We start from the raw sequence: 25,297 nt of genomic DNA, 5'->3' as shown, positions 1-25,297 counted from the left end.
TATTTTTATTCATTTAAAAAATTATTCATCTGTTTGTTTACTTACAGATCCAGAAACAACAAGGTTCGACTGTGGGTTGAAGTTACAACAGAAGACGTAGTTGCTATGGCCTTTCAGTGTCTTCAGACATTTTCCCTTCAAAAGCATGAGACAATTAGGGTTTCAAATTTCAGAAACTGATATGGATGACACCTACAGCATCAGATAAAATTATCTGACAAGTTTTACCGAACTCATATCCCAGATCTTCAATGTTTTGTCATCTGATGCAGACACCAAAAGATTTGAATCTGAAGACCAGGCCACATCTGATATTCCCTGTAAATGCAAAATGAAATATAACTGCTGGAACATAAAGATTCTTAAAGGAACAGTTCACCCAAAAATGAAAATTCTGTCATTAGTGACTTACCCGAAACCCGAAAGACCGTTCATCTTCAGAACACAAATTAAGATATTTTTGATGAAAGCTGAGAGCTTTCGGAACCCTGCACAGACAGCAATGCAACTGACACGTTCAAGGCCCAGAAAGGTAGTAAGGGCATCATTAAAATAGTCCATGTGACATCAGTGGTTCAACCGTAACTTTACAAAGCTACGAGAATACTTTTTCCACGCAAAGAAAACAAAAATAACGACTTCATTCAACAATTTCTTCTCTTCTGTGTCAGTCTCCACCACACAATAAATCAATAGAAATCAAGCAGTTCAATCCAAATCCAAAGAAACAATTGCTTTATAGATCAATAAACATAAACAGCTCATCAACTATGACCAACAGCAGCTCAACTTTGTATGTGCTTACTTTACAATGTCTGTAGCATGAAAGTTTTGGTGGAATAGATTTTCAGAGGGACAGAAGTGTCTCAGTTTTCATTAAAAAAATACCATTGTTTGTGTTCTGAAGATGAACAAACGTCTCACGGGTTTGAAACAACATGAGAGAAATGTGTAATTAACGAGAGAATATTAATTTTCGGGTAAACTGAGTCTATAAAGGAATAGTTCGCTGAAAAATTGTTGAGAATTTTTTTTTAGCAACCTAAAACTCACAAGTTTATGTCCCGCAAGACTCTTCTCAAATTTTCCATCAAAAGCGCCCCATATTTTGATAAGCTTGTCTGCCGCTGAAAAAGAGATTATCATTTCAAAATCTTCAGACATTGGTTTGCTTTCTGAAAATTAAAACTGAACATTATAAACAGTACTACTTACATGAACTTGCCAACCATTCGCCACTAGGGCTGAATTTCACTGATGATATAGCTTTTGTGTGACCTGCGAGGGTGAACTTCAATGAGTAGTTTGGCTTCACAGGAGCAGACTTCAGAAAAAGACGTATCAACAGAGGAACAACTTAACTTTTGAATAAAAAAAAGCAAATCAACCAAAAGGCAGGTTTTCTACCTTAGAGGATGATGTTGAATGTGTTTTATGTGTTTCTGTGTCCGGCTTTCTTTCCTCTGATGCCATCACTGCACCTCATGTGGGTCAAATACAGGGGCTCTAAGCAGAAGAGAAGAACAAGAGGAATTCATAAAATGTTTGTCCATCATCAAAACAAACTTGTACACTTGACAGCATTGGAGTGTTACAAAATGCAAATGGCCTAAGAAAAGTCTCGCTAGAATAGCATGGCAGCCAAGCCCGTTACTTCCTCTTACTATGTCAAATGTTTCAGAACTGCGAATGGTGTAGCGTATATGTTTTGACAGCCAGACACATATAAATCAGTTAGAACAGTAAATATCTATGTAGTTGCCGCCCTTTTACGCGCACACGCCTATCACACACTTAGCACGGCTAACAACAGACCCAGGACACGCATTCAGCTCAGGTTTCCATATCACATAAGCGACGAAACACGAACAGAAACTTACTGAACGGTTCTGAACCTAGCCGGTTTCAAACTCGTCGCCCAAAACAACTATGTTTACAAAGGCGCTTCGGGACACTTGCTGAGCCAAATAGAAATTACACGCGCGCCACCGCGCATGTGCAGTATGTAATGACAACTTCAGATTATGATGGTGGATGTCCTTTTCTTTACTTTATTCGACAAGTATAATTTTACAGCTTTGGTTTCTCTGAATAAATTGTGAACAAAATCATCTGTTTCTATTTAAATATTTTTGCAAAATATCAAAATCTTTCCACTGACAGAAGAAATGGTGTTCATTTCGCTCTGTACAAAACTGATCTGGGATTTATTTATTTATTTACAGGGCTTTTAGAAATATGTTATTTTGATATGTGAAATACTTTTCACCAGTGTTGAGAAAACAAGTGCAGCACTGCATTTATTAGATATTACATTAACAATATGCAGCAGTTTATTAGATAACATACTAATAAGGTAATACTAAAATGTACGTATATATATAAAATGTATTTATTTATATTTACAGGGCATTTAGAAATATAATGTTATTTTGATATGTAAAATTCTTTTTACCAGTGCTGAGAAATCAAGTGCAGCATTGCATTTATTAGATATTATATTAACAATAGCAGTATTTTATTAGATTGCATACTAATACAATAATACTAAACTGTATGTATCTATATAAAATGTATTTATTTTATTTTATTTTATTTTATTTTATTTACAGGGCATTTAGAAATATGATGTTATTTTGATATGTACAATTTTTTTTTTACCAGTGCTGAGAAAACAGGTGCAGCACTGCATTTATTAGATATTTTATATTATTAGTATATTAAAAATATCAGCATTTTATAAGATAACATACTAATAAAATAATATCTATGTATATGAACATTTACTTTATTTTATTTTATTTTATTTACAGGGCATTTAGAAATATGATGTTATTTTGATATGTAAAATTCTTTTTACCAGTGCTGAGAAAACAGGTGCAGCACTGCATTTATTAGATATTTTATATTATTAGTATATTAAAAATATCAGCATTTTATAAGATAACATACTAATAAAATAATATCTATGTATATGAACATTTACTTTATTTTATTTTATTTTATTTACAGGGCATTTAGAAATATGATGTTATTTTGATATGTAAAATTCTTTTTACCAGTGCTGAGAAAACAGGTGCAGCACTGCATTTATTAGATATTTTATATTATTAGTATATTAAACATATAAGCATTTTATAAGATAACATACTAATAAAATAATATCTATGTATATGAACATTTATTTTATTTTATTTTATTTACAGGGCATTTAGAAATATGATGTTATTTTGATATGTACAGTTTTTTTTTACCAGTGCTGAGAAAACAGGTTCAGCACTGCATTTATTAGATATTTTATATTATTAGTATATTAAAAATATCAGCATTTTATAAGATAACATACTAATAAAATAATATCTATGTATATGAACATTTACTTTATTTTATTTTATTTTATTTACAGGGCATTTAGAAATATGATGTTATTTTGATATGTACAATTTTTTTTTACCAGTGCTGAGAAAACAGGTGCAGCAATGCATTTATTAGATATTAGATATTATTAGTATATTAACAATATCAGCATTTTATAAGATAACATACTAATAAAATAATATCTATGTATATGAACGTTTACTTTATTTTATATTATTTTATTTTATTTACAGGGCATTTAGAAATATGATGTTATTTTGATATGTGAAATTCTTTTCACCAATGCTGAGAAAACAAGTGCAACACTGCATTTATTAGATATCATATTAACAATATCAGTATTTTATTAGATAACATACTAATAAAATAATACTAAAATGTATATGTCTGTATGTATCTACCTGTTTATCTACATTGTCACTTTTTACAATGTAATTACACGAGTATTAAATAACAAGGTGGGGTTTGTGATGGATAGACAGATAGATAGTTAGATAGATAGATAGATAGATAGATAGATAGATAGATAGATAGATAGATAGATAGATAGATAGAACCTATATATATATAATAACACCACTGTCAGGTGGTCATCAACACACAACAAATTCTACACCTAATGCTGACATTATATTACAATAATGTCACATATTTGTAAAGAACAAAACAAAACAAAAATTGTATAGGCCATTTGGAATGAGAACGTTAAAGGCTGAGCGGCGCAGAGAGCGACAGTTATTCATTTACACAACAACAACCACAATACCGTGCGACGCAGCGCGCATGCGCACAACACTACCCAACCAGTGTCGACCCCAGCCATCTATTATGCTTCTTCGCAATAAAAGCTACCCGAAAATCTGCAAGGAAAACGCTACCGGAGCTGCTTGGAGTGAAAGTAATAAAGTATAACATGCATATTTACGTTTAGCGCATTCCGATCGCAGTTTATATTCAGTTTCGGTGATGTATATTGGTCTTTTGGGGGGAAAACACAGCTGAATGTGGCTAGCAGGATCTCCTCTGACAGAGTGGAGCTGATGAGCGGCGCTTTGCAACAATGTAACAAAACCTTCTTTCAGGCTCAGCCGTTTCGATCCGAGAACGTAGAGCTCGCCGTAATCGTTTGCGCTGTTTTTTCTCGTTGTATCAAGTGTAAAAACCGGGCTGGAGGATGCGTTGCGGGATGATTTCAAATTAGCCCGCTGAGTAGCTAGCTGGCTGAACGGCATGCACACACAATGGTTGTGTTAAAGACATGGTGGGGCTCGATCCTCGGCATTCCTCACTCGATGCCCTGTCTCTCCCGTGCCCGCCATCTTTTCAAGAACTTATATACACACGCCTGATGCAGTTACTTTAACGCGCGATTGCAAATGTGTTTCCAGTCAAATTTACAGTTCGAGAGCTCCGTTTAAGGGCGCGCAGGGGCGCAATTTGCTAGCTGATGTTTTGCTTTAATTCCGACGAAACCTGCGATTTTTCATGGCCTCTCGTAGGCAAACGAAATTGTGTTCATTTTGCTGGGATTTAAAACTATTGAAAGTAGTTCGAATGAAGTAACAAGTTCACAGAAATTTTCAGCTTTTTCCAGTTTTTTTTTTTTTTTTTTTTTTTTTTTTTTTTTTTTTGTCATTCATTTGTGTCAAACCCCCGATATTGTAGTTCAGACTTTTAACGAATTTACTGGTGAAGATGCATCGCGTTTCGCTGGTAAATGTACAAAAAGTAACCTGAAAATGATTTTAAAATTAATTTGCTGTGTATGAATGCTTATAAAATATTAATGAATACAAATACTGTTTTTGTAAACAACATGCACGTCAACTTACACCATGATGTCTTGATAAAGTTTTACATTAAATTGTGTTATGACAATATAATGCAAAATAATATAGCCTTATAGCAGTATAATGTGAGGCTCATTTTGTTAAATATATATATGTATGTGTGTGTGACCGTGAACCATGAAAAGGAGTCTTAAGGGTCCATTTTTTCAAACTGAGATTTATACATCATCTGAAAGCTGAATAAATAAGCTTTGCATTGATGTCTGGTTTGTTAGAATAGGCTAAGATATAACTGTTTGAAAATCAGGAATCTGAGGGTGCAAACAAATCAAAATAATGAGAAAATCACCTTTAAAGTTGTCCAAATGAAGTTCTTAGCAATGCATATTACTAATCAAAACTTCAATTTACGATAGGAAATTTACAAAATATCTTCATGGAACATGATCTGAACATAACATCCTAATGATTTTTGACATAAACGAAAAATCAGTCTTTTTGACCCATACAACGTATTGTTGGCCATTGCTACAAATATGCCAGTGCTACTCAAGCCTGGTTTTGTGGTTCAGGGTCACATATATGTACATACGTATATGTGTGTGACACTTTATTTTCATGTATATTTAAAAAGTTATTTCTCTGCATTCATTGACAGCGTGCTGACACTCAGGTCCTGAGATGGGATGTGTGTGTCGAGGGGGGACTAAGGAGCAGCAAGAGGATCATTGTAACTGAGCTAAGAGACGTACAGACGTCATTCAAGCGACTACTTCCCCTTAACTGAGCAGTATGTCGGTAGTCACATCCCCTGCCCAGGTGCCTCCACCTATTGTAAACCCTCCCCCTCCTGAGGTCACGAACCCTAGTAAGCCTGGCCGAAAAACCAACCAGCTACAATATATGCAGAATGTGGTTGTCAAAACTCTATGGAAGCATCAGTTTGCGTGGCCCTTTTACACACCTGTGGATGCCATCAAGTTGAATCTGCCAGTGAGTAAATTGTTTTTGGCTTTTATTTCATTAATTTACACTTATGTACACATTATTGGTTTGGAACAGTTGTTTTTTTTTAATGCAGACAAAGTGTGCATGATTTGCTCAGATACAGTAAAATAGCATTATTGAAAATTGAAATAAATGTTTATGTTTTAATATATTTTAAAATGTAATTTATTTATAAATATGGCAAAGCTGATTTAGTTTCACATGATCATTTAGAAATTATTCTATTATGTTGATTTGCTTCTGAAGAAACTTATTATTACCGATGTTGAAAGAGTTGTGCTTGATATTTTTGTGGAAACTGTGATACACTACCATTAAAACATTTGGGGTAAGATTAAAAAACAATAACAAACAAGAACTTAGTGCTTTTATTCAGCAAGGACACATTAAATTGGTCAAAAGTACGAGTAAGCACATTTATAGCATTACAAAATATTTATATTTAAAATAAATGCAGTTCTTTTGAACATTCTATTCATTAAATAATTCTGAAAAATTTCCACAAAAATATTAAGCTGCAAAACTGTTTTCAACATTGATAATGATCAGCTTTGACACAAGAATAAATTATATTTTAAAACAGAAAGTAATAATTTGAAGTTGTAGTCATATTTCTTAATTTTTCATTCTAAAAAAATGCAGCCTTAGTGAGCATAAGACATATTTTAGTGTGATCATTTTTGACTTGAAGATGATGGCTAGTGTAATTTCTTTGCCTCTAGTGTTAACAAATGGAATTGCAAAAATATTGTCCCTCATTTGCTATTGGTTGAGCAAGCAGATAGTCCCGCCCCAGACTCAGAGTCAGTGTTTTTGAGTCTAGACTTTTTTTTCTGCTGTTGTGGTATTGGGATTATGGAAAAAAAATATGTGTAGACTGTTATTTCTGGGAAATAAAATGGACCTTTCTCACATTTTCGGGTTTCTCATAGTGGAAGTCATAGTTGGGTAAAATCCAAAAGCAGTGAATGGGAGAGTACCACAAATGGGTAAAATATTTTTGAATGGGAGAGTACCACAAATATATTTTTTGCATTCCCATTTGCTCAAATAACAAAAGAAAAAAACCTCTATCATAGTGTTTTCACGACTTAGATTCAAAGGAAAAAAATTGAGAGAGACTGATATTGGCAGTCAGAAGAGAGAACAATGTCAAATTTACCATCCCTCCCATAGATACAGCATTAGAAACACGCTTGCATTAGCGTTAACTAGTTTTTTTGTAACTTGATGAAAAGGTGATATAATACAAAGCATAATGTTATAAATGTACATTCATTTTTCAAAAAAAATCTAAATATGAAACTTTCAAGAATATATGATGATGATGACCATTCAAACACGTCATCACAGCCTTGTGAACAGGGTCCATTGAAATTACTTGCTCATAGATTTAGTATTTGAACATTCAAAAATGTACACATCACTTTTAAATGTTTGTTTTTCATCTGCCTACACTCTTAATAAAGGTGTTTTTGCAGTGATTCCATAGAAGAACCATTTTTGGTTCCCCAAAGAACCTTTCAGTGAACTGTTCCTAAAAGAACCATTTTGAAGAACATTTTAAAAATCGAAAGAACCTTTTTCGACTATAAAGAACCTTTTCTTCATTTGAAATTTCCCTGAATATTTAAGGTTCTTCATAGAACTGTTGATGCCAATAAAAAAACGTTTTATTTTTAAGAGTGTAGTGCACTACAGCTTGTTTAATTTATTATCCGTGTCATATAGGACTACCATAAAATTATCAAGAATCCAATGGACATGGGAACCATAAAGAAGCGACTTGAGAATAATTACTATTGGACCGCTGGAGAATGCATGCAGGACTTTAACACTATGTTCACAAACTGTTACATCTATAACAAGGTAGATTTAAGTCCCTAATATTTATTTATAATAATCTTTTCATTGCCATTTCATTTTATAATATGTGATTTCAAATGAATTTCACTTGAAATATTGTCCTAGCCCACAGACGACATTGTTCTCATGGCTCAAGCTTTGGAAAAGATTTTCCTCCAAAAGGTAGCTCAGATGCCCCAGGAGGAGGTGGAACTCTTACCCCCACCACCGAAGGGTAAAGCACGGAAACCTGGAGCACCCCCTGCTTCAGGTAACTGACTGGATGTTACAAATGATAAACCTTTGAAGTTACCAGTGACGTGCTGCCTGAAGGAGAGATTCCAGCTGACCTTGTCATTATCACATTCGAACAGAAAACCAACAATCAATAGCACTGACTACTGGTTCTCCATCCTCGTCATGTCCGAGCTCCCCTCCACAGCTGGCTCAGACTCCTGTAATAGCTGCGACTCCAGTCTCGACCATCACCTCCAATGTCCAAGCTGTGCCCCCTGCCACGTCCATGATCCCAACCGCACAGCCTGTTCTCAAAGTAAGACCAGTTAAAATTATGTGCAAGCAGCAGCTTTTTATTGGCTCTGTCCTTTTCATTGTTCCTGTCATAGCAGAGTATGAGATCATTTGTAGCTAGGAGGTTAGAAAAAGTTTTGTTTTAGGGATAGATCAGTATGACTATTCTATTTATAATTATTATTATTTATATATTTATCTATAAATGGTAAGAAATTACTGTATCTACATAAACATATATATTTACTGTATTTAGATAAACGTTAGTCTTTGCGTTAACGCTATTATATTGTTCATTCAGACTGATTTGCGAAGACAGAACACGCACAAGAGGTGGGATTTATCGCATGAACCAGTCACAGCCGAACATAACCAGTCATGTCCAATCATATCGCGATGGAGGCTTTGCCTCCTCTTACATGACTTTCCCTCATTTTTTCTCAATTACCCCAATCAATCCCACTGCACGCTTTAGGGGGTCTGTTAAAACTCAATGGGCTCAGGAGAAGAGAGAGATACGGACTCCCGCTGGAACTTTACCTGCTGGTGTCACTGTTAGACGGTTTTACTTTAGAAAAACAAGTGATTCATATGCTTTTTATGTCATATTTTGTAATATTTGCGTTGTTTTATTTTTGTACTATGAATTTTTTTTCTCATTCAATTTTTTGAGGAGACACTGCCTCCCTTGCCTCCTCAGAGGAAACGCCCTGATATATAAAATTTGATAGGTATTATATTTATATATGTTTTTCTTTGCATTATTATATACACACAGATATATAAAAAACATACATTAGATGTTTATTGTATATATTTAATGCATTTTTTGCATTATTATATACATCAACTGACTATTTTTTTTATGTATTTGTTCATTTTATTAAAAAAAATATATTATTGGTTTCTTTCATTTTTACTATTAACATTTTTTTCTTTCCAGTTGTTCTTTAGCTATAAATATTTTTAGCCGCCAGGCTTTAAAGGGGATGAATTTAGAGATGCAACTTCTTTGAGAGGTCTTTAGTTTTCTGACAGCATGCTGTGCTTTAGTGTGTTAACAGTCTAAAAGTAGCTGTAAGATTGTCAGCACACTAAAAAAAAATTTTTTTGAGATGTGACATCTCTAAATTCATCTCCTGAAGCACCTCCGTTTCAGCCATCAAAACAGCTTTTGTAACCGAATCACTGCCTTCAGCAATACATTTCACATCGCCTACTGTGAGCAATGTTCCCATCATTATGCAGAATCTGTTTTTTGTGAAGGCTATGATAGTTTGTGCAGTAAAATGATTTGTAGTCTATTTTTTTGTTCAGTAACTGTATATGTCAAAAAAACATGTCTGATGGGTGTCTGGTCAGCTTGACCTTAAACCAGACTTATAAAAGGCTTTCTTAAGTGTAGTCTGTCAGACACCCCACTGTCAGTTGTTTTTTTTTTTTGTTTGTTTGTTTTGCACATTCTTATTTCTGTCGTGTTCTAACACACATGCCGACCTACTTCTCCTCAGAAGAAAGGGGTGAAGCGGAAAGCGGACACTACCACACCCACAACCTGCGCGATTACTGCCAGCAGAAGTGAGTCGCCCACTGCGATGTTGGAGTCCAAACACAGTAAAGTTATTTCCAGACGAGAGAGCACAGGTCGACCCATCAAGCCTCCCAAAAAGGACCTGGAAGATGGGGATGTCCTACAGCAAGGCAACAAGAAAAGCAAGCTCAACGATCATCTCAAATACTGTGACACTATCCTTAAAGAGATGCTTTCCAAAAAAGCATGCAGCCTACGCCTGGCCCTTCTACAAGCCTGTAGATGCAGAGGCCCTTGAGCTGCATGACTATCATGAAATCATCAAGCAACCAATGGACCTCAGCACTGTCAAAGTATGGCACAACTTCACCATGTCACGTCAGAAGTTGTTTAAGTATATAAAATTCGCATTCCAGAGGTTAAATATCACATTATTTGGGGCACTTCAACCCGCGGACATGAAAAACAACTCATGGCAACAACAGTGTTAAAGTAGCCCAATTCCACGGGAAAACTGCAGACTTGGCGTACACTTGCCGGCAACCCGCCAAAATAGCTTTACTAATTTTAATAGCTTACTAATTTTAGGTTTGAAAATTATGAAAATGAATACAAAAAAGTAAATATTATCATTTTATTTTTAAGTTTACTATAAAATAATAGTATTTTTATTTGAAAATATAAGAGTACTACCACACTATTATTTTGTTTATTATTTTATAAAAAATAATATAAAAATAAATATACTAAAAAAAAAATAAATAAATAAGTAAATAAAGATCAATGATATTATCATCACTATTATTGATTTATTTTTATAGTTATATTTAATGGGTCACATTATGTGCTGTGTGAGGACTAAACCAAATGTCCAGGTACTCTTATGAGAACCAGGCTAAAAAACTTATGTGCACCCCTGTATATAATAGTAAATATTTATATGAATCTAATACCTTTATTTACATACATGAACTTTATTACACAAAAATATAGTGAATATTCAAAATGACTACATTTATAATAAGCTATTACACTATAATATAAAAAAGCAACCCATCAAAATAAAAGTTTGGTTTAACTTGAAGAAATTGTGACAGAAATATTACTTATTATTATTATTATTTACCAGAATTTTTCAGCAGAAAAATATAAATACATAAAAACATAGTATTTCTAAAAAAAAAAAATGCTAATAAATAAATAAAATAATAATAAATCTTTTTTTTTTTTTTATAAAATTGATTAATTAGAGATGCTCTTTTAATTATTAATATTTAATGAAATTATTCAAATGGAATCCAGAAAAATAATGGAAAACAGATTTTGGTAAAAAGTAAAACTGAATTTGAGAAATTCTGATTTCATAGCGCCTTAAATGTAATTTTGTTAAACTTTTAATAAAATACTGTTTAATATTGTAATTTTCATGATTTCAATTAATTAGACATGCTTTTTGATTAATAAAATGTAACCATTAAAACAAAATCTAAAAAAAATGTAAACTGAAAAAAAATGGAATCCAGAAAAATTCAAATGGAAAAAACAGAATTTGGGAAAAAATAAACAGTTTTTATAGGGCAATAATGTTAGATTTAGATTTATATTATTTGAATTATTGTGTGTGTGTGTGTTGTTTATATATATATATATATATATATAGTAAATATTTCAAAAGAAATAATCACTTGCATGTATTATTACATTTATATAATACACTTTTCTTTCATTTATTATACAGACACATGCACATATATATATTTAGATGATTTGTTTAGATTATTTATATTTTTTTTATTTGTAAAGGTATATTTCTTTCTTAACCTGAATTCAGTATATATATATTAGTTGTTATATATATGTATTAAGCTTTTCTTTGAATGATTATATCCTAGATGTATTATATTATGCTTTAATTTTTATTTATTTATTTATTATACATTTACTGTTTTAAAGCTAAACTGTGTCCCATACAATGTCTTTTTGTTTTCTTTTCAGAAAAAAATGGACGGTCGAGAATACCAAGACGCCCAAAGTTTCGCAGCAGATATTCGGTTAATGTTCTCAAATTGTTACAAATACAACCCGCCTGATCACGAGGTTGTTGCTATGGCAAGAAAACTCCAGGTGCGACGACTGACAGTGAGCCATTGTGCCTTATCATGTGCTTTCAGATCTCACCAACCAAATTTGTCCATGTCCTGCAGGATGTGTTTGAGATGAAATTCGCGAAGATGCCCGATGAACCCGCGGAGCCGTCCTCGCCCAACGCGGTGTCGGCCACGGCGGTGGTGAGCAAGAGCACCGGCAGCAGCGAGAGCAGCGCGGACTCTTCAAGCTCCAGCTCGGACTCGGAGGAGGAACGGGCCACTCGGCTGGCTGAGCTGCAGGAACAGGTGAGTGGCAAACAGGTGGGTGTCACCACTTGAGGACCAAGATCCAAACCAAGGGTGGAGAGACAGGCAGAGGCCACATCCACTCCCCCTCACATTCACCACCACCTCCTCAGTCTGACTGAGTCATTTGGACTTTTTTGTTTTTCCCTAATGTCTCTTGTTTTCGTAACGTTTTGGAAACGAGTGCTCATTTTCACCCTGGACTGAACGTTTAACCCTCTACCGCCTCTGCAGTTTGTGTTGGCATCTTGGTATACATTGGCTTGCATGCTGTCAAACCTCAGATGGCAATTTTTAATCTGTCTGTGTCAAACATATTGGTGTCAATTGTAGTTACTGTGCTCTCATCATGACACAGTCTGTTGTTAAAATACATTTTTGAGAATGACTGTTTTGTCCGTTGATTTCACTTTGGCTTTTTTACCAGCGATTCGTTGTGGAGCACCCCAATGGTAACAGGGCGGGGACAAAAAACGGGTGTGCCAAACATTTTCAGGTGAATGATATTTGTACTTCCCGGTCCCCCACCCCACTAACTCCTCCATTTTTCGTAGCTTCTTCTTACGTGAGCGGTAGAGGGTTAAGGTGGTGCTTTAAGGGGTGTATTTGAGCTGGGCATCTCCCTCAAGTGAGCTTGCTTTGTCACTCAGCTAGTCTTTTGGCTCTGTTTTCCTCTTTGCTTTGTGAATGACATTGATTGGCACGTTTGTCAGTGAGAATCCAAATTCTTTGCCGGGATGTGGTCTCCAGTGCTTCCGAATCATCACGGTAGAGACTTCTTCATTCTTTACAGGAGGTTTAAAGCCACAATAAAATGGATTAGAAGTAGAATGGATTTTTAAGAAAGGAAAATAGGATGGGGACTTGATTCTGTTCATTGGTTGTTTAGTGGATAGAGGCAGATTTGTATGTGAGCTTCCAGCTGATTGTAAGAAAGGGGCAGGGTTTAGTTGGACGAAGTGATAGGAGAAGTCTACCATGTCACCAGAAAGAAGTCAGAAACATGCACAAATGAATCATTCAGATCAATAGTTTGCATTTGGGGGGAAAAAGGTGAATTAGGGCTGGGCGATATGGGCAAAAAATATAATATATTTTTTTCCATATCATAGAGAATTGATATTTTTCACAGAAATCAGGAACTGCTTTCCACATGTTTCTTAGAGAATGAATCTAAACAGATCTTGTTTTTCTCACAAATGTGACCCTGGAGCACAAAACCAGTCATTAGTAGCACCGGTATATTTGTAGCAATAGCCAATAAAAACATTGAATGGGTCAAAATCACTGATTTTTATTTTATCCCAAAAATCATTAGGATATTAAGTAAAGATCATGTTCCACGAAGATATTTTGTAAATTTCCTACCATAAACATATCAAAACTTAATATCTGATTAGTAATATGCATTGCGATTGTTCTCTATATTTAGATTTATTTGCACCCTCAGATTCCAGATTTTCAAATTGTTGTATCTCGGGCAAATATTCTCTTACATAAACATCCTAACAAACCATACATCAATGGAAAACTTATTTATTCAGCTTTCAGGTGATGTATAAACCTCAATTTCAAAAAATTGTCTGGTTTTATTGTCCAGGGTCACAGATAAATTTCAGAGTAGCTTCCTTTTCATTTAGGACCCAATGAAATCCATTTTATTTTTCTGTTTTATTTTTTCTGGATTCTGTGTTTTATGATGTAATACAAATTTATAATCAAAAATGTTTACTTAATGAAATAAATTTATTATAAAAATTGTATTAATTATTTATGAATAAATCAGTCTTTTAAAATGTAATCAAATGAAAATATAAAAGTTTACAATTAAACATTGCTTTTTGTCAAATAAGATGATGCACAGCAGAATATTATTATTATTATTATTATTAAATTTTTTAGTATACAATAATAATAATAATATGTTTCTGTCATAATTTATTCAAGTTGAACCAAACTTTTATCTTGGCAGTTTGTCAGGAAGATCTTAAAATTTCTGTGTGTTTTTGACACTTTTTTTTTTTATTTTATTTTATATTTTTTTTTATATAAAACTGAAAAGCTTGTAAAGTGACTCTCAGACCACCTCTGGATATGACGTTTGTGTGTTCATGTCCTCATATATTGAGATGTTGATCACTGAAAATGCAGAACGTCACATGCATTTGAGTTTGTGGTGTGGGAAGCCAAACAGCCCAAAAGTGTGAGTTTGCGCCGTCCTGACCTGTCATAGGCACGGCTCAATGGACTGTTTTACTAGATCAGCGCTGGCGAGATTAAGTTTGCGCCTCTTTGTTTGGTGGCACTAGCAAACACATCCTCCCTGCGCTTTTGGTCAACAAGTCGGTCGCACCACTTGTTCCATTAAGCTGCACCGATGACAGGTCAATGTGTGGTACTAGTCTCGCGTAGCCAAACCTTTAGACTGACAGCAGAAGGTCTGGGAGCCTTAGCTGATTTGAATGGCCAAGTGTTGACTGACAGGTAAAGCAACCAGTCATGTTTCGTTTTGTGCCGCATCAAGTTTAGCAGCGTGGAAATGCCGCCACAATAACAGTGTAAAACTCTCTGACATATTTTAATGATAATGATATTTTTATGCTGCAAACTTTAAATTTTTCACATACTTTTAAAAAAAAAATTTGAAAAGTGTTTAGTTAATCCTGATAAGATCTACTTTCCTGAAGTAGTTTGGTGCCACGCGTTTTGTTTCCAGGCAGAACTTTAAAGAACGTGACGCACACGTCTCCTGGAAATCCTGTATAATTCAACCAATCCGATGACGACTTTGAAACTCTTGAATGTTTCCAGCTAAGTGTGCCGTATGCATCAGATGTTCAGCCAGTGGTCCTTGGGCTTTACGTCTAAGGCTGAGATTAGAGTGGTGCGAAGTGTTTAATAACGCACTGTTTTGTTCCACTTTTGGTGTGTTTGGCTTGCCATATTGTGGAGTAGACGAAACCGCGCCATTCATTTAGAGACACACAGAAGTCACTTATTAGCCACTTAATGGCCGTTGTTACATTCTGCTGTGTGATAAAATGTCCTGATTTTATCATCATTATCAACTTAAATTTAATTGCAAGCTCGATATGATATTGTTTATTGCTCAGCCCTAGGGTGAATTTTCATTTCATTGGCTTTAAACTGCTTACATGTTGGTTTTTCAGAAATACTTGACAACTAAATGAAAGATTGTCTTTGTAGAATTGTTTAAATAATGTGCTGTAATTTTGAAGTTTACAAAGAATTCAGATCTGAGCAGAATTTTGTGAAGCTTGGCAAATGTTTTAAAATAAGAGTCTTCTTTTTTGGGGGGAGTATTTCAAAGAAAATGGGAGATATGTAGGTGACAAATGTCATTCATTATCCTTCAAACTCTTCCCTTCATCACCAGTCCCATCATCTGTCCCCGCACAGCTAAGATCCTAGTCTTTTACGTTAGCATCGATGCAGCATGCCCCATCCCCCTGCTTGCTAACCATTCCCTCCACCTTCCTCCTCAGCTGAAGGCTGTTCATGAACAGCTAGCCGCTCTGTCACAGGGTCCTGTGAGCAAACCAAAGAAAAAGAAAGAGAAGAAAGAAAAGGAGAAGAAGAAAAAAGACAAAGAGAAAGATAAAGACAAGAACAAGGTCAAGGTGGAAGAGGACAAAAAGGCCAAGTCCGCACAACCGAATAAACAAACTCAGCCGAAAAAGACCTCCGCGCGGAAACCCAACAGCACATCCACCACGAGGTTAGCCTGTTTCTGCATATTTACAACTAAATGTTTTCATCTTTTTTTAATCCTGTTTATAGCGGTTATGGATTTTTTTTGTCATATCTAGAAGGAATGTTATGATAACAAATAACTAGACATTCGTTGTAATACCAGGCAACATTATACAATCTATATTTTATTATAGAGGTTTTAGGCAGAAATGCATTTTATTTTGCATTATATTTATTCAGAATCCCTTTAAAATATCTGAAAACTATGGAAACCTGTTTCCACCTCAGATTATAAACATAAAGTAAATTTTTGTCATTTCTCATTAAAAAATGTTTTTGAAAGTTTCTTATGCGTTTGCAAGGCTGCATTTATTTGATCAAAAGTCAGTAAAAATAAAATTAATACAATGTATCAGTAAAAATATTAATATTGTGAAATGCTATTAAAATAACTTTTATATTTTAAAATGAAATTTATTCCTGTGATTACTCCAGTCTTCAGTGTCACATGATTCTTCAGAAATCATTCTAATATGTTGATTATTCTGTTCAAAAAAAAAAAAAAAATAATAAAAATAAATTTCAGAAGTTAAAGTTCAGAAGAGTGGCTTTTTAAAAATACAGAAATCTCCTTGTAATATTATAAATGTATTTAATTTCACTTTCGATCTTTTTAAAGCATTGTAGCATTTAAGCGTTATAGAAATTAATACTGTTATTTAGCAAGGATGCATTAAAATGATCAAACGGTGACCATGTTACAAAAGATTTCTATTTCAGATAAATGCTGTTTTTCTGAACTTTCTATTCATCAAAGAAACCTGAAAAAATTCTGTTTTAAACAATAATAATAAAAGCAAATCAGAATATTAGAAAGATTTCTGAATGATCATGTGACTGGAGTAATGATGCTAAAAATTCAGCTTTGAAGTCACAGGAATAAATTACATTTTAAATATATTCGAATAGAAAATTGTTATTTTAAATGGTAAAAATATTTTCAAATTTTACTGTTTTTGCTGTACTTTGGATCAAATAAATGCAGGCTTGGTGAGCAGAAGAGACTTCTTTAAAAAACATTAAAAATCTTACAGTTTTGACTGGTAGTGCATCTCTTGGCATAACTTTAAATGTCACAATTGTGTCACAATCTTTCATTATTGCAGAATTGTTGCTCTCTGACATTATTTCTTATTTTAAAGTTTATCTCGCACTTAGCGAAAACAGGCTTCCATAGAAAACAGAAGCTACACAGAATAAAACAAAAAGGCAAATACTTGCTAATAGGCCAAGCAGGCAGTTTTAAGTTATACTATTGAAGTAGTGGTGATGTGAGCTAACTGTCACGCCATTATGTCAATCTCAACATGCCAGTTCAGTCTTGTGTGTAGAGTTAAGGTTACGAAACCTTCGTGCAAACTACACCTTTAATCTGCAGGCAACCGAAAAAGGGGGGCAAACCTGGCTCTGCAAACTATGAGTCTGACGAGGAGGAGTCTCTTCCCATGTCTTACGACGAGAAACGGCAGCTCAGCCTGGATATCAACCGTTTGCCGGGTGAGAAACTGGGCCGCGTGGTCCACATCATCCAGTCGCGCGAGCCGTCGCTGCGAGACTCCAACCCGGACGAGATCGAGATCGACTTTGAAACGCTCAAGCCTTCCACGTTGCGTGAGCTCGAACGATACGTCAAGTCCTGTTTACAGAAAAAGCAACGTAAACCTTTACGTAAGTGCCTTTCTTTTTCTTCTCTGAAGATGTGTTTCTAGTCTAGGCTTACTTCAGTATTTTATAGCCAAGCAGCTCTCTTTTCTTGCCTGGTCCGTCTGCTCTAAAAGCTGAAATGGGCTGTGCTATTTCCTCCTTTGAGCTGGGAGCACTCACCTTCTCCAATGTGTTGCATGACTTTTGGTGGATTATCTTACATGTGCTTTCCCTGGTATTAATACCTTCAAGTGAAGCTTCAAGGGTTTAAATAGTACATCAGTATGCAATAGAGAACTTTTGATCAGACCATTGATTTCCAAATTGAACAGTGTATTTGTAGTTAATGTGCACACTGCGCTACACATACTTCATAAAGGAATATTCTGGGTTCAGTATAAGTTAAGGTCAATCGACAGCATTTGTGGTGTAATGTTGATTACCACAGAAAAAGTAATTTCCACTTGTCCCTCCTTTTCCAAAAACAAATTAAAGTTGTAGGATCAAATCGTAAACATTAGAATAATTAACAGCTTTAATGAGGGAAAAAAATAGAATCCAATGATCTACAATATTATTGCCAGACACTTTTTCATTTGCCAAGCAGGCACAATTATCAATGATAATCAACTGAAAATATGGCATCAGTGGATCAATAGTACAGATTTTAAGTTGTTTAGAGTTATAACATTAGTAATTAGAGCTGAATAAAAATATTGATTTCTTGATTTTAATCGATTCTCATTTTTACGAAACTATTGATCTTAAATCCCAAGGGTCAATTAGTCTAGCCTATTTTCAGTTAATGAACAGAACGTTGTAGTGCACCTCCCATCCAATTAAATCGTAATAAGCTTTGTACTTTGTTGCTTTTGATATAAAACAAAGTTTCAGATTTCAAATTCTGTACATTTTATTACACTATTCAAACAATAAATGCCATTTTGGTGCTGTTTAATTGAACACAAAATTGAAAGTGACAGATCGTTGTAGCTCCTCAGTTCATAAAAAAAAAGAGGCAGTGCAAAGCGCACGTGAACTGATCGTTTCTTCCGCTTTAATACAAGTTATAGCACAAAATAAACATGAATCTAACCGAATGTATGTTAAACGAAAGAGTACTTATCGAAATCCATATCCTGTCTCATATAGTTGCTCAATCACTGTTTCAACCGAGGAAAGATGTCAATATAGCATCTTGTAAACAATGTCACTTAACGTCACATTTACCTCAGAAAAAAACATATTCGGTGACCATAATCTCATTAGAAAAATTATCTGCAGAGAAGAGCATTTTGCTAAATATATGCACCATATAACATATTCATTATAATTTTTACTGTTCTTCAATATTTAATACATGTTTTGAATAAATCTATCAAGTTTATTATTATTCTAAAAACGTATTGAGTGTAATTTAAGCATTTGTATACAAATGGGTTCATTTTAACCGTAGATATTTTAGTAATGTAGTTATCCAGAATAACTGATATCGAATTAATTAAATCGGAAATCAAATTAAATCAAAATTTATTCACCCCCTTGTCATCCAAGATGTTCATGTCTTTCTTCAGTCAAAAAGAAATTGTTTTTTTTAGAAAAACATTTCAGCATTTTTCTCCATATAGTAGACTTCTATGGTCCCCGTGAGTTTGAACTTTCAAAATGCAGTTTAAATGCGGCCCCAAACGATCCCAAATGCAGTTGTAAACGATCCCAGCCGAGGAAGAATGGTCTTATCTAGCGAAACGATCAGTTATTTTCATAAAAATAATACAACTTGTATACTTTTTAATGTCAAACACTTGTCTTTTCTTACTCTGCCTGGACTGGGATCGTTTACAACCGCATTTGGGATCGTTTGAAGCTGCATTTAAACTGTATTTTGGAAGTTCAAAATCAGGGCACCATATCAGTCCATTATATGGAGAAAAATCCTGAAATGTTTTTCTCAAAAAACAATTTCTTTACGACTGAAGAAAGAAAGACATGAACATCTTGAATGACAAGGGGGTGAGTACATTATCTGTAAATTTTTGTTCTGGAAGTGGACTTCTCCTTTAAATAAGTTGAAATAATGCTGGCTGATGGCTTCAACAAAAGCATGTTCCATCGATTAACCACCTCACAGGTCTCAGTAGTTCTGTTTGTAAATGTTTATAAGTTAGCATTGAAAATCAATTCCTCGGTGGGGGAAAATGAACAAGATGTAAACAAAACATGGTTGTAGTGTGAAGAAATTGTTTACCTTTTATAAAGTTATATTAAATTACACAATTATGACTGCCATAAACCCTCAAATAACTCTAAAAATTATGAGAACTTTACAACTCACATAATGTTATGTAATCGTTTTCTAAAGTAATTTGCAAAAACTGGCCCCATTCCCTTCCATTGTTAGTGCCTTAATAGAACTTTTACCCTCTTTTTTGAGTAATGAGTAAATGAGGGACACGGCTAAATTAATTTTTAATGGTAATAAACAAATGCTGCCATTTGCCATGGGCTTAACTCGCAACGAGTCTGATTTCTTAAACATAAATTTGACGTCATGGAGTTAAAAACCAGTGTAGTAGAGTGCTTTTTGCTGCTTGTTGCCACGGCGGTGGGCTACGAGGGCAACCCGTTACTCACCGGTCACCGCTGTGTGTCTCCTGCAGCGGGCACTGGGAAAAAGAGTGCCAAGTCTAAAGAGGAACTGGTTCAGGAAAAGAAGAAAGAGTTAGAAAAGAGGCTACAGGACGTGAGCGGACAACTGAACAACAACAAGAAACCACCCAAAAAAGGTACCTGTGTGGTAGTGTGCAGATGTGAGCAGACAGGTGACCAAACTGGGTTAGCTGGATTTAGGAGGGTAGGATAAGAAAACAGAGATAAGGATAGGCTTTTTGCTTCACTAATTTGACTAACTTGATTGAAGGGCTTCTCTCAGGCCTTCATATGTAATGCTATTCACACACTGAAAAGGGTTTTCAGGGCTCAACAACAAGGATGGACCGCTGACCCAAGTTTCGGAACAGTTGATGGGACTCTCTCTTGCCATAAGTTCTATTTCTTCTCTAAAATTTGCTAGCGAATTCTGTTTACCTTTTTAAACTTGTTAGCAAGATTAAAGGAATAGTTCACCCAAAAATTCTGTCATTAATTACTTACCCTTATATCGTTCCAAACTCGACTTTCGTTCATCTTCGGAACACGAATTAAGATATTTTTCATGAAATCCGAGAGCTTTCTGATCCTCAATAGACAGCAACGCAACTGAAACGTTGAAGGCCTGACACAGAAGAGAAATTGTTGAATAAAGTTATTTTTGTTTTCTTTGTGCACAAAAAGTGTCCTCATAGCTTCATAACATTATGGTTGAACCACCGATGTCAAATGGACTATTTTAACATTGTCCTCACTACCTTTCTGGGTCTTGAACATGGTTGTTGTGTTGCTGTCTATGCAGAGTCAGAAAGCTCTCGGATTTCATCAAAAATATCTTAATTTGTGTTCCAAAGATGAATGAAGGTCTTACGGGTCTGGAGTGACATGAGGGTGAGTAATTAATGACAGAATTTTCATTTTTGAGTGAACTGTAACTGGCTAACAAAGTTATTTTATTTTAATTTTAATAGTTTTCAATTGTCTTTCTTAGTATGATTTTTTTTTATTAATATTTTTATTCAGCAAGGATGCATCAAATTGATCAAAAGTGACAGTAAAGACATTTATAATGTTACAAAAGATTTTAGGTTCAAAATAAACTATTCTTTTGAACCCTTCAACTTCTGCTCACCAAAAAAATCCTATAAAAAAGGTTTAAAAGTCATAATTTTCACAGAGATTTAAGCAGCACACCTGTTTTCAGCATTGATAATGAAAATGATTTCTGAAGGGTCGTGTGACACTAAAGACTGAAGTAATGATGCTGAGGTTCAGCATCACAGGAGAAAATTATTTTTTTTAATTGTAATTTTTTTTTTTTTTTTTTTTTTGATATTTAAAAAAGACAAAGATTTGGAAAAAAAAATAAATTACATTTTGTACATTTTCAAGTTAAATTATATATATTATATATTCTATATAATGCACGTTGAGAGCTCCAACCCATGATCTTAACTAAGAAACCATAAGTCAGAAGAAATTAAGTACATTAATTTGTACCTGAACTTTAAAGGTGACTCAACCCTCTTTTTATTTGTGATATACTGTCTCAGTCCAAATTACATTCACACTGGTGTTTTAGGAAGCCAAACTAATTAGAATATAATAATATTAACAACAATATTAACAGTGTTCTTATCTCTGAACTTAAACAGTGACAGGAAATACTAGCGTAAGGGCACGCCACTAATGTTAGCGTTAATGGAGAATGAAAGAATAGTTCCTGCTCCCGCCTCGGTGTAAAGTGTGGCATCATTTCGACTTTTGAGGTAACGTTCGCGGCGGAACTGCCGCGCGGCCGCCACCCATCTGTGCAGCAGAAACGCCCCGTGTAGCCGAGGCGGCGCCTGCACCGTGGTTCCGCTGCTTGCAGCGTCAGGCGAAAGGGCCTTCACAGTTGGGTAGCCGCCTTCTCTCGTGGTGGGGCTGTTTTGTGCAGTTGAGGCGGTGCTCGCTTCGTGGCCTCAGTGATTCCACGGGGAGCATAATTACGATCTAAAAAACTTGCAAAATTTTCAGAACAAAAAGGTTTTCAGAATGTCCAATGTCTGTATTTATTTTATTGTTTTACAATTATTTTGTTTTCTTTAGGAATCCTGAAAGCACTTTATTTTTTTTTACTAATATTAAGCAGATGTAATTCTTAAGTTCAGATCAAAATGATCTAACATGGTTACAATTGTAAACTTAAATTATAAAGCAGGGTCTAAAAATATATGGTCTGTTTATAAAAGCTTACATTTTATACATTTAAAAACTAAAGAATCTTGCAAGCACTTTATTCTCCCCCTTTACTCGTACTGCAAAAAAAGTGATTCAATAACTGAATGGTTTGCATATTATGGTGTGTTCTTAATTACAGCTTTCCTAAAATTATGTCCTATTCATAAAATAAGAAATATCCCAATATATTGCTTTCTTTACAGTATGGCAACATATCGTATCGCAATACATATCATATCGCCAGATTCTTGGCAATACACACCCTTAATCGTTTCATATCGTCATGTGACATTTATCATTATTGATAATATCGTTACATCCCTAGTTTTTACCATATTTTTTGATCACATAAATTATGAGCACAAGATAATTCTTTCAGAAAGAAACTTAAAAAAAAACAACAACTGGCATATACAATCCTTGTTGTTGAGCCCTGGTTTGGACAAAGCATAAAATTTGGTTAAACCTACTAGAGAGGCTAATAACTGATGAATGTGGTTGTGTATGTGCTGTAACTAACTGTCTTCACTTGATATCAGCTGCTTTGGTGAGCACGTAATACATCCTGTCCTTTCGAGATCAGTTCTTTGCTTTCTTTGTGCATGTCTCTGCTTTATCATAATACACAGCTGCAGGTGTGGGTAAAGGCGTTTAAGATAACAATATAGGGACAAAGGTCTTAACGGATATGAGCTGCATAAAATCTGTACATTCAGTGTTTGTTTGTCTCCCACATATTGAACCTCGCAATCACTTCTCTTCCCTGTTCCCAGCAGAGAAGGCGGGGTCAGCGCAGGGGGGCGGGCCATCTCGGCTGAGTGGCAGCAGCAGTTCTTCAGATTCGGGCAGCAGCAGCTCCAGCGGCTCCAGCTCCGAGAGCAGCGACTCAGACTGAACTCCGATCGGCGCGTCGCGTACTTCAACTTCCTCTATTTTCTAACGAGTAGTGTGTGTTGTCATGATAGTATCTCTCTGAAGGCCCATTTTCTAAAGAGCTAGACGCATTGCAGATGGCAGAGGATATTTTAAAATAGTTTGTAGGATGCTCAAGGCTCAGACAAAGAGGAGAGTTGGATAGTTGAAGCAGTTTTAAGGTTCTCGCTGGCCCTCAAAGGGAAACGCCTGGTATCACCAGAGGAAAAAAAAACCACAAAAGACAAAAAAAAAAATATTTTTGAAAATACGTCAGTCGTGGAGGTGAAAACGGTTGTGTGTGTCCGTTGTTTTTTTTTCTTTTTTAGGTTGCTGCTCGTTAGATCCATACTGAAAACATGCATTAGTGGAAAAAACTGACAAATGCCTGGCTGCATTTTACCGATCGAGTAGCTAAAGTCTCAAAGTCTGAAGGAACAAACAACGAATTATCGGCTCTCTCACTCTGGTGTGGTTCTGTCATGTTGGCATGACTTTTCAACTCATTCCACATTTATTTTGCTGACTATGATAATACTCGTCATTGTTACAATTTTTAAGAGAATCTATTTATTTTTTTTAATCCAAAAAGGCACAAAGGTATGCGTGTTTCCGACAGAAATCTTTCCAGTCGACCAGTTTAAATGTAAGAAATTTGGCTCAGCGTAACTCACTAGCTCTCTAGACCGCATCTGGAAACGGTCAGTATCATTATTAAACTGTTTCCGGAGGCTTCGCAATCATTTTTGGCTATTTTAACACTGTAAATTTTCTCTTCCGGTGCTGTCGGCTCAGTATTTGATGTAGAATTATGTCTGAATTTTTTTGTTTGTTCGTTTTTAATCTATATCATTCGTTCATTTGTTTGTTTTCTATTTGGATTGTTTTCTGTACTTTTTTTTTTTTTTTTTACTATTAATATGTAGGTGCCCTGAGTATCTCGTTTCCTACTTTCTATCTGATATGCCTCATCTTTACTTAAAGTCCACTCATAGGACAATCAAAGTTATATATGAAATGGAGGTGTGGTTATGTAAAATAATGGCAAAATACACCGACAAGGCTGCAGATTGAAAAAAAACATCAGCCTCTGGAAAAACCGAGTCGCCAATTAATAGATTTCCGTGACGAAAGGACAAAATTGAACACTTTGAAAAGATTTCAAGCAGCAGTGCTAGATGTAATTTCAGAAGGATGTGTTTGACAATAGTTATTTTTAGTTGAAAGTATTACAACTAATGTATGTTTCTCAATTTTAATAAGTTTATTTTACTTTAGTTTTTCTCAAATGGTGTATTGAGTGCTTTCAATGGTACCTAGACACTTGCCATGTATCCAGAATAGCTTGGAAATGGACCATGACTGATAATCTTTATAAAAAAAAAAATATGAATGTATTAGAGGTTATTTTCTTCATTTTCTTCTCATGGCTGCAGGGTTTGTGGCATTTGGTTTTGTTTCATTTCACAGCCTTGAATTCAACTCTGAACCCCTCAAAGTCATTGGATGTGCTCTTGTTGCCTTAAGTTTAGCTGGCACGTTAAAAATAAAGTCAAATGGGTCCGGTCCTAACTGATCAAGTTGAAGCCAATGTGTATAGATTTTTTTTTTTTTTTTTT

General features: G+C 34.8%; 2 protein-coding genes across 3 annotated transcripts in view; one reads left to right on the top strand and one right to left on the bottom strand.

The window, feature by feature from the left end:
- LOC127166203 (WD repeat-containing protein 5-like) overlaps positions 1 to 4,445 on the bottom strand; it is a 9,390-nt gene extending 4,945 nt beyond the window's left edge. Inside the window, exons 1-6 of one of the 2 annotated variants that reach the window (XM_051111323.1) lie at positions 4,304 to 4,445; positions 1,408 to 1,506; positions 1,216 to 1,324; positions 1,054 to 1,127; positions 229 to 318; positions 46 to 135 (exon numbers count right to left, since the gene is read on the bottom strand). In XM_051111323.1, the coding sequence (XP_050967280.1) occupies positions 46 to 135; positions 229 to 318; positions 1,054 to 1,127; positions 1,216 to 1,324; positions 1,408 to 1,473 (429 nt within the window). In that variant the 5' untranslated portion in view covers positions 1,474 to 1,506; positions 4,304 to 4,445. Of the gene's footprint in view, positions 1 to 45; positions 136 to 228; positions 319 to 1,053; positions 1,128 to 1,215; positions 1,325 to 1,407; positions 1,507 to 1,880; positions 2,007 to 4,303 lie in introns of those variants that run through there. The other variant, XM_051111322.1, reaches the window with a different exon arrangement.
- On the top strand, positions 4,177 to 25,297 carry brd3b (bromodomain containing 3b). The gene is given in 13 exon segments (XM_051111317.1): positions 4,177 to 4,276; positions 5,827 to 6,161; positions 7,908 to 8,045; positions 8,148 to 8,292; positions 8,396 to 8,574; positions 10,064 to 10,321; positions 10,323 to 10,436; positions 12,079 to 12,207; positions 12,288 to 12,476; positions 15,983 to 16,215; positions 17,629 to 17,918; positions 20,555 to 20,680; positions 23,543 to 25,297. Coding segments are annotated over 12 exon segments (2,121 nt in total). The 5' UTR covers positions 4,177 to 4,276; positions 5,827 to 5,960; the 3' UTR covers positions 23,662 to 25,297.

Source organism: Labeo rohita, chromosome 5 (genome assembly GCF_022985175.1).
Source record: "Labeo rohita strain BAU-BD-2019 chromosome 5, IGBB_LRoh.1.0, whole genome shotgun sequence".
Lineage (NCBI taxonomy): Eukaryota > Metazoa > Chordata > Actinopteri > Cypriniformes > Cyprinidae > Labeo > Labeo rohita.
Note: the sequence above shows the minus strand (reverse complement) of the source record. Positions and strands in the feature narration are given on the sequence as shown.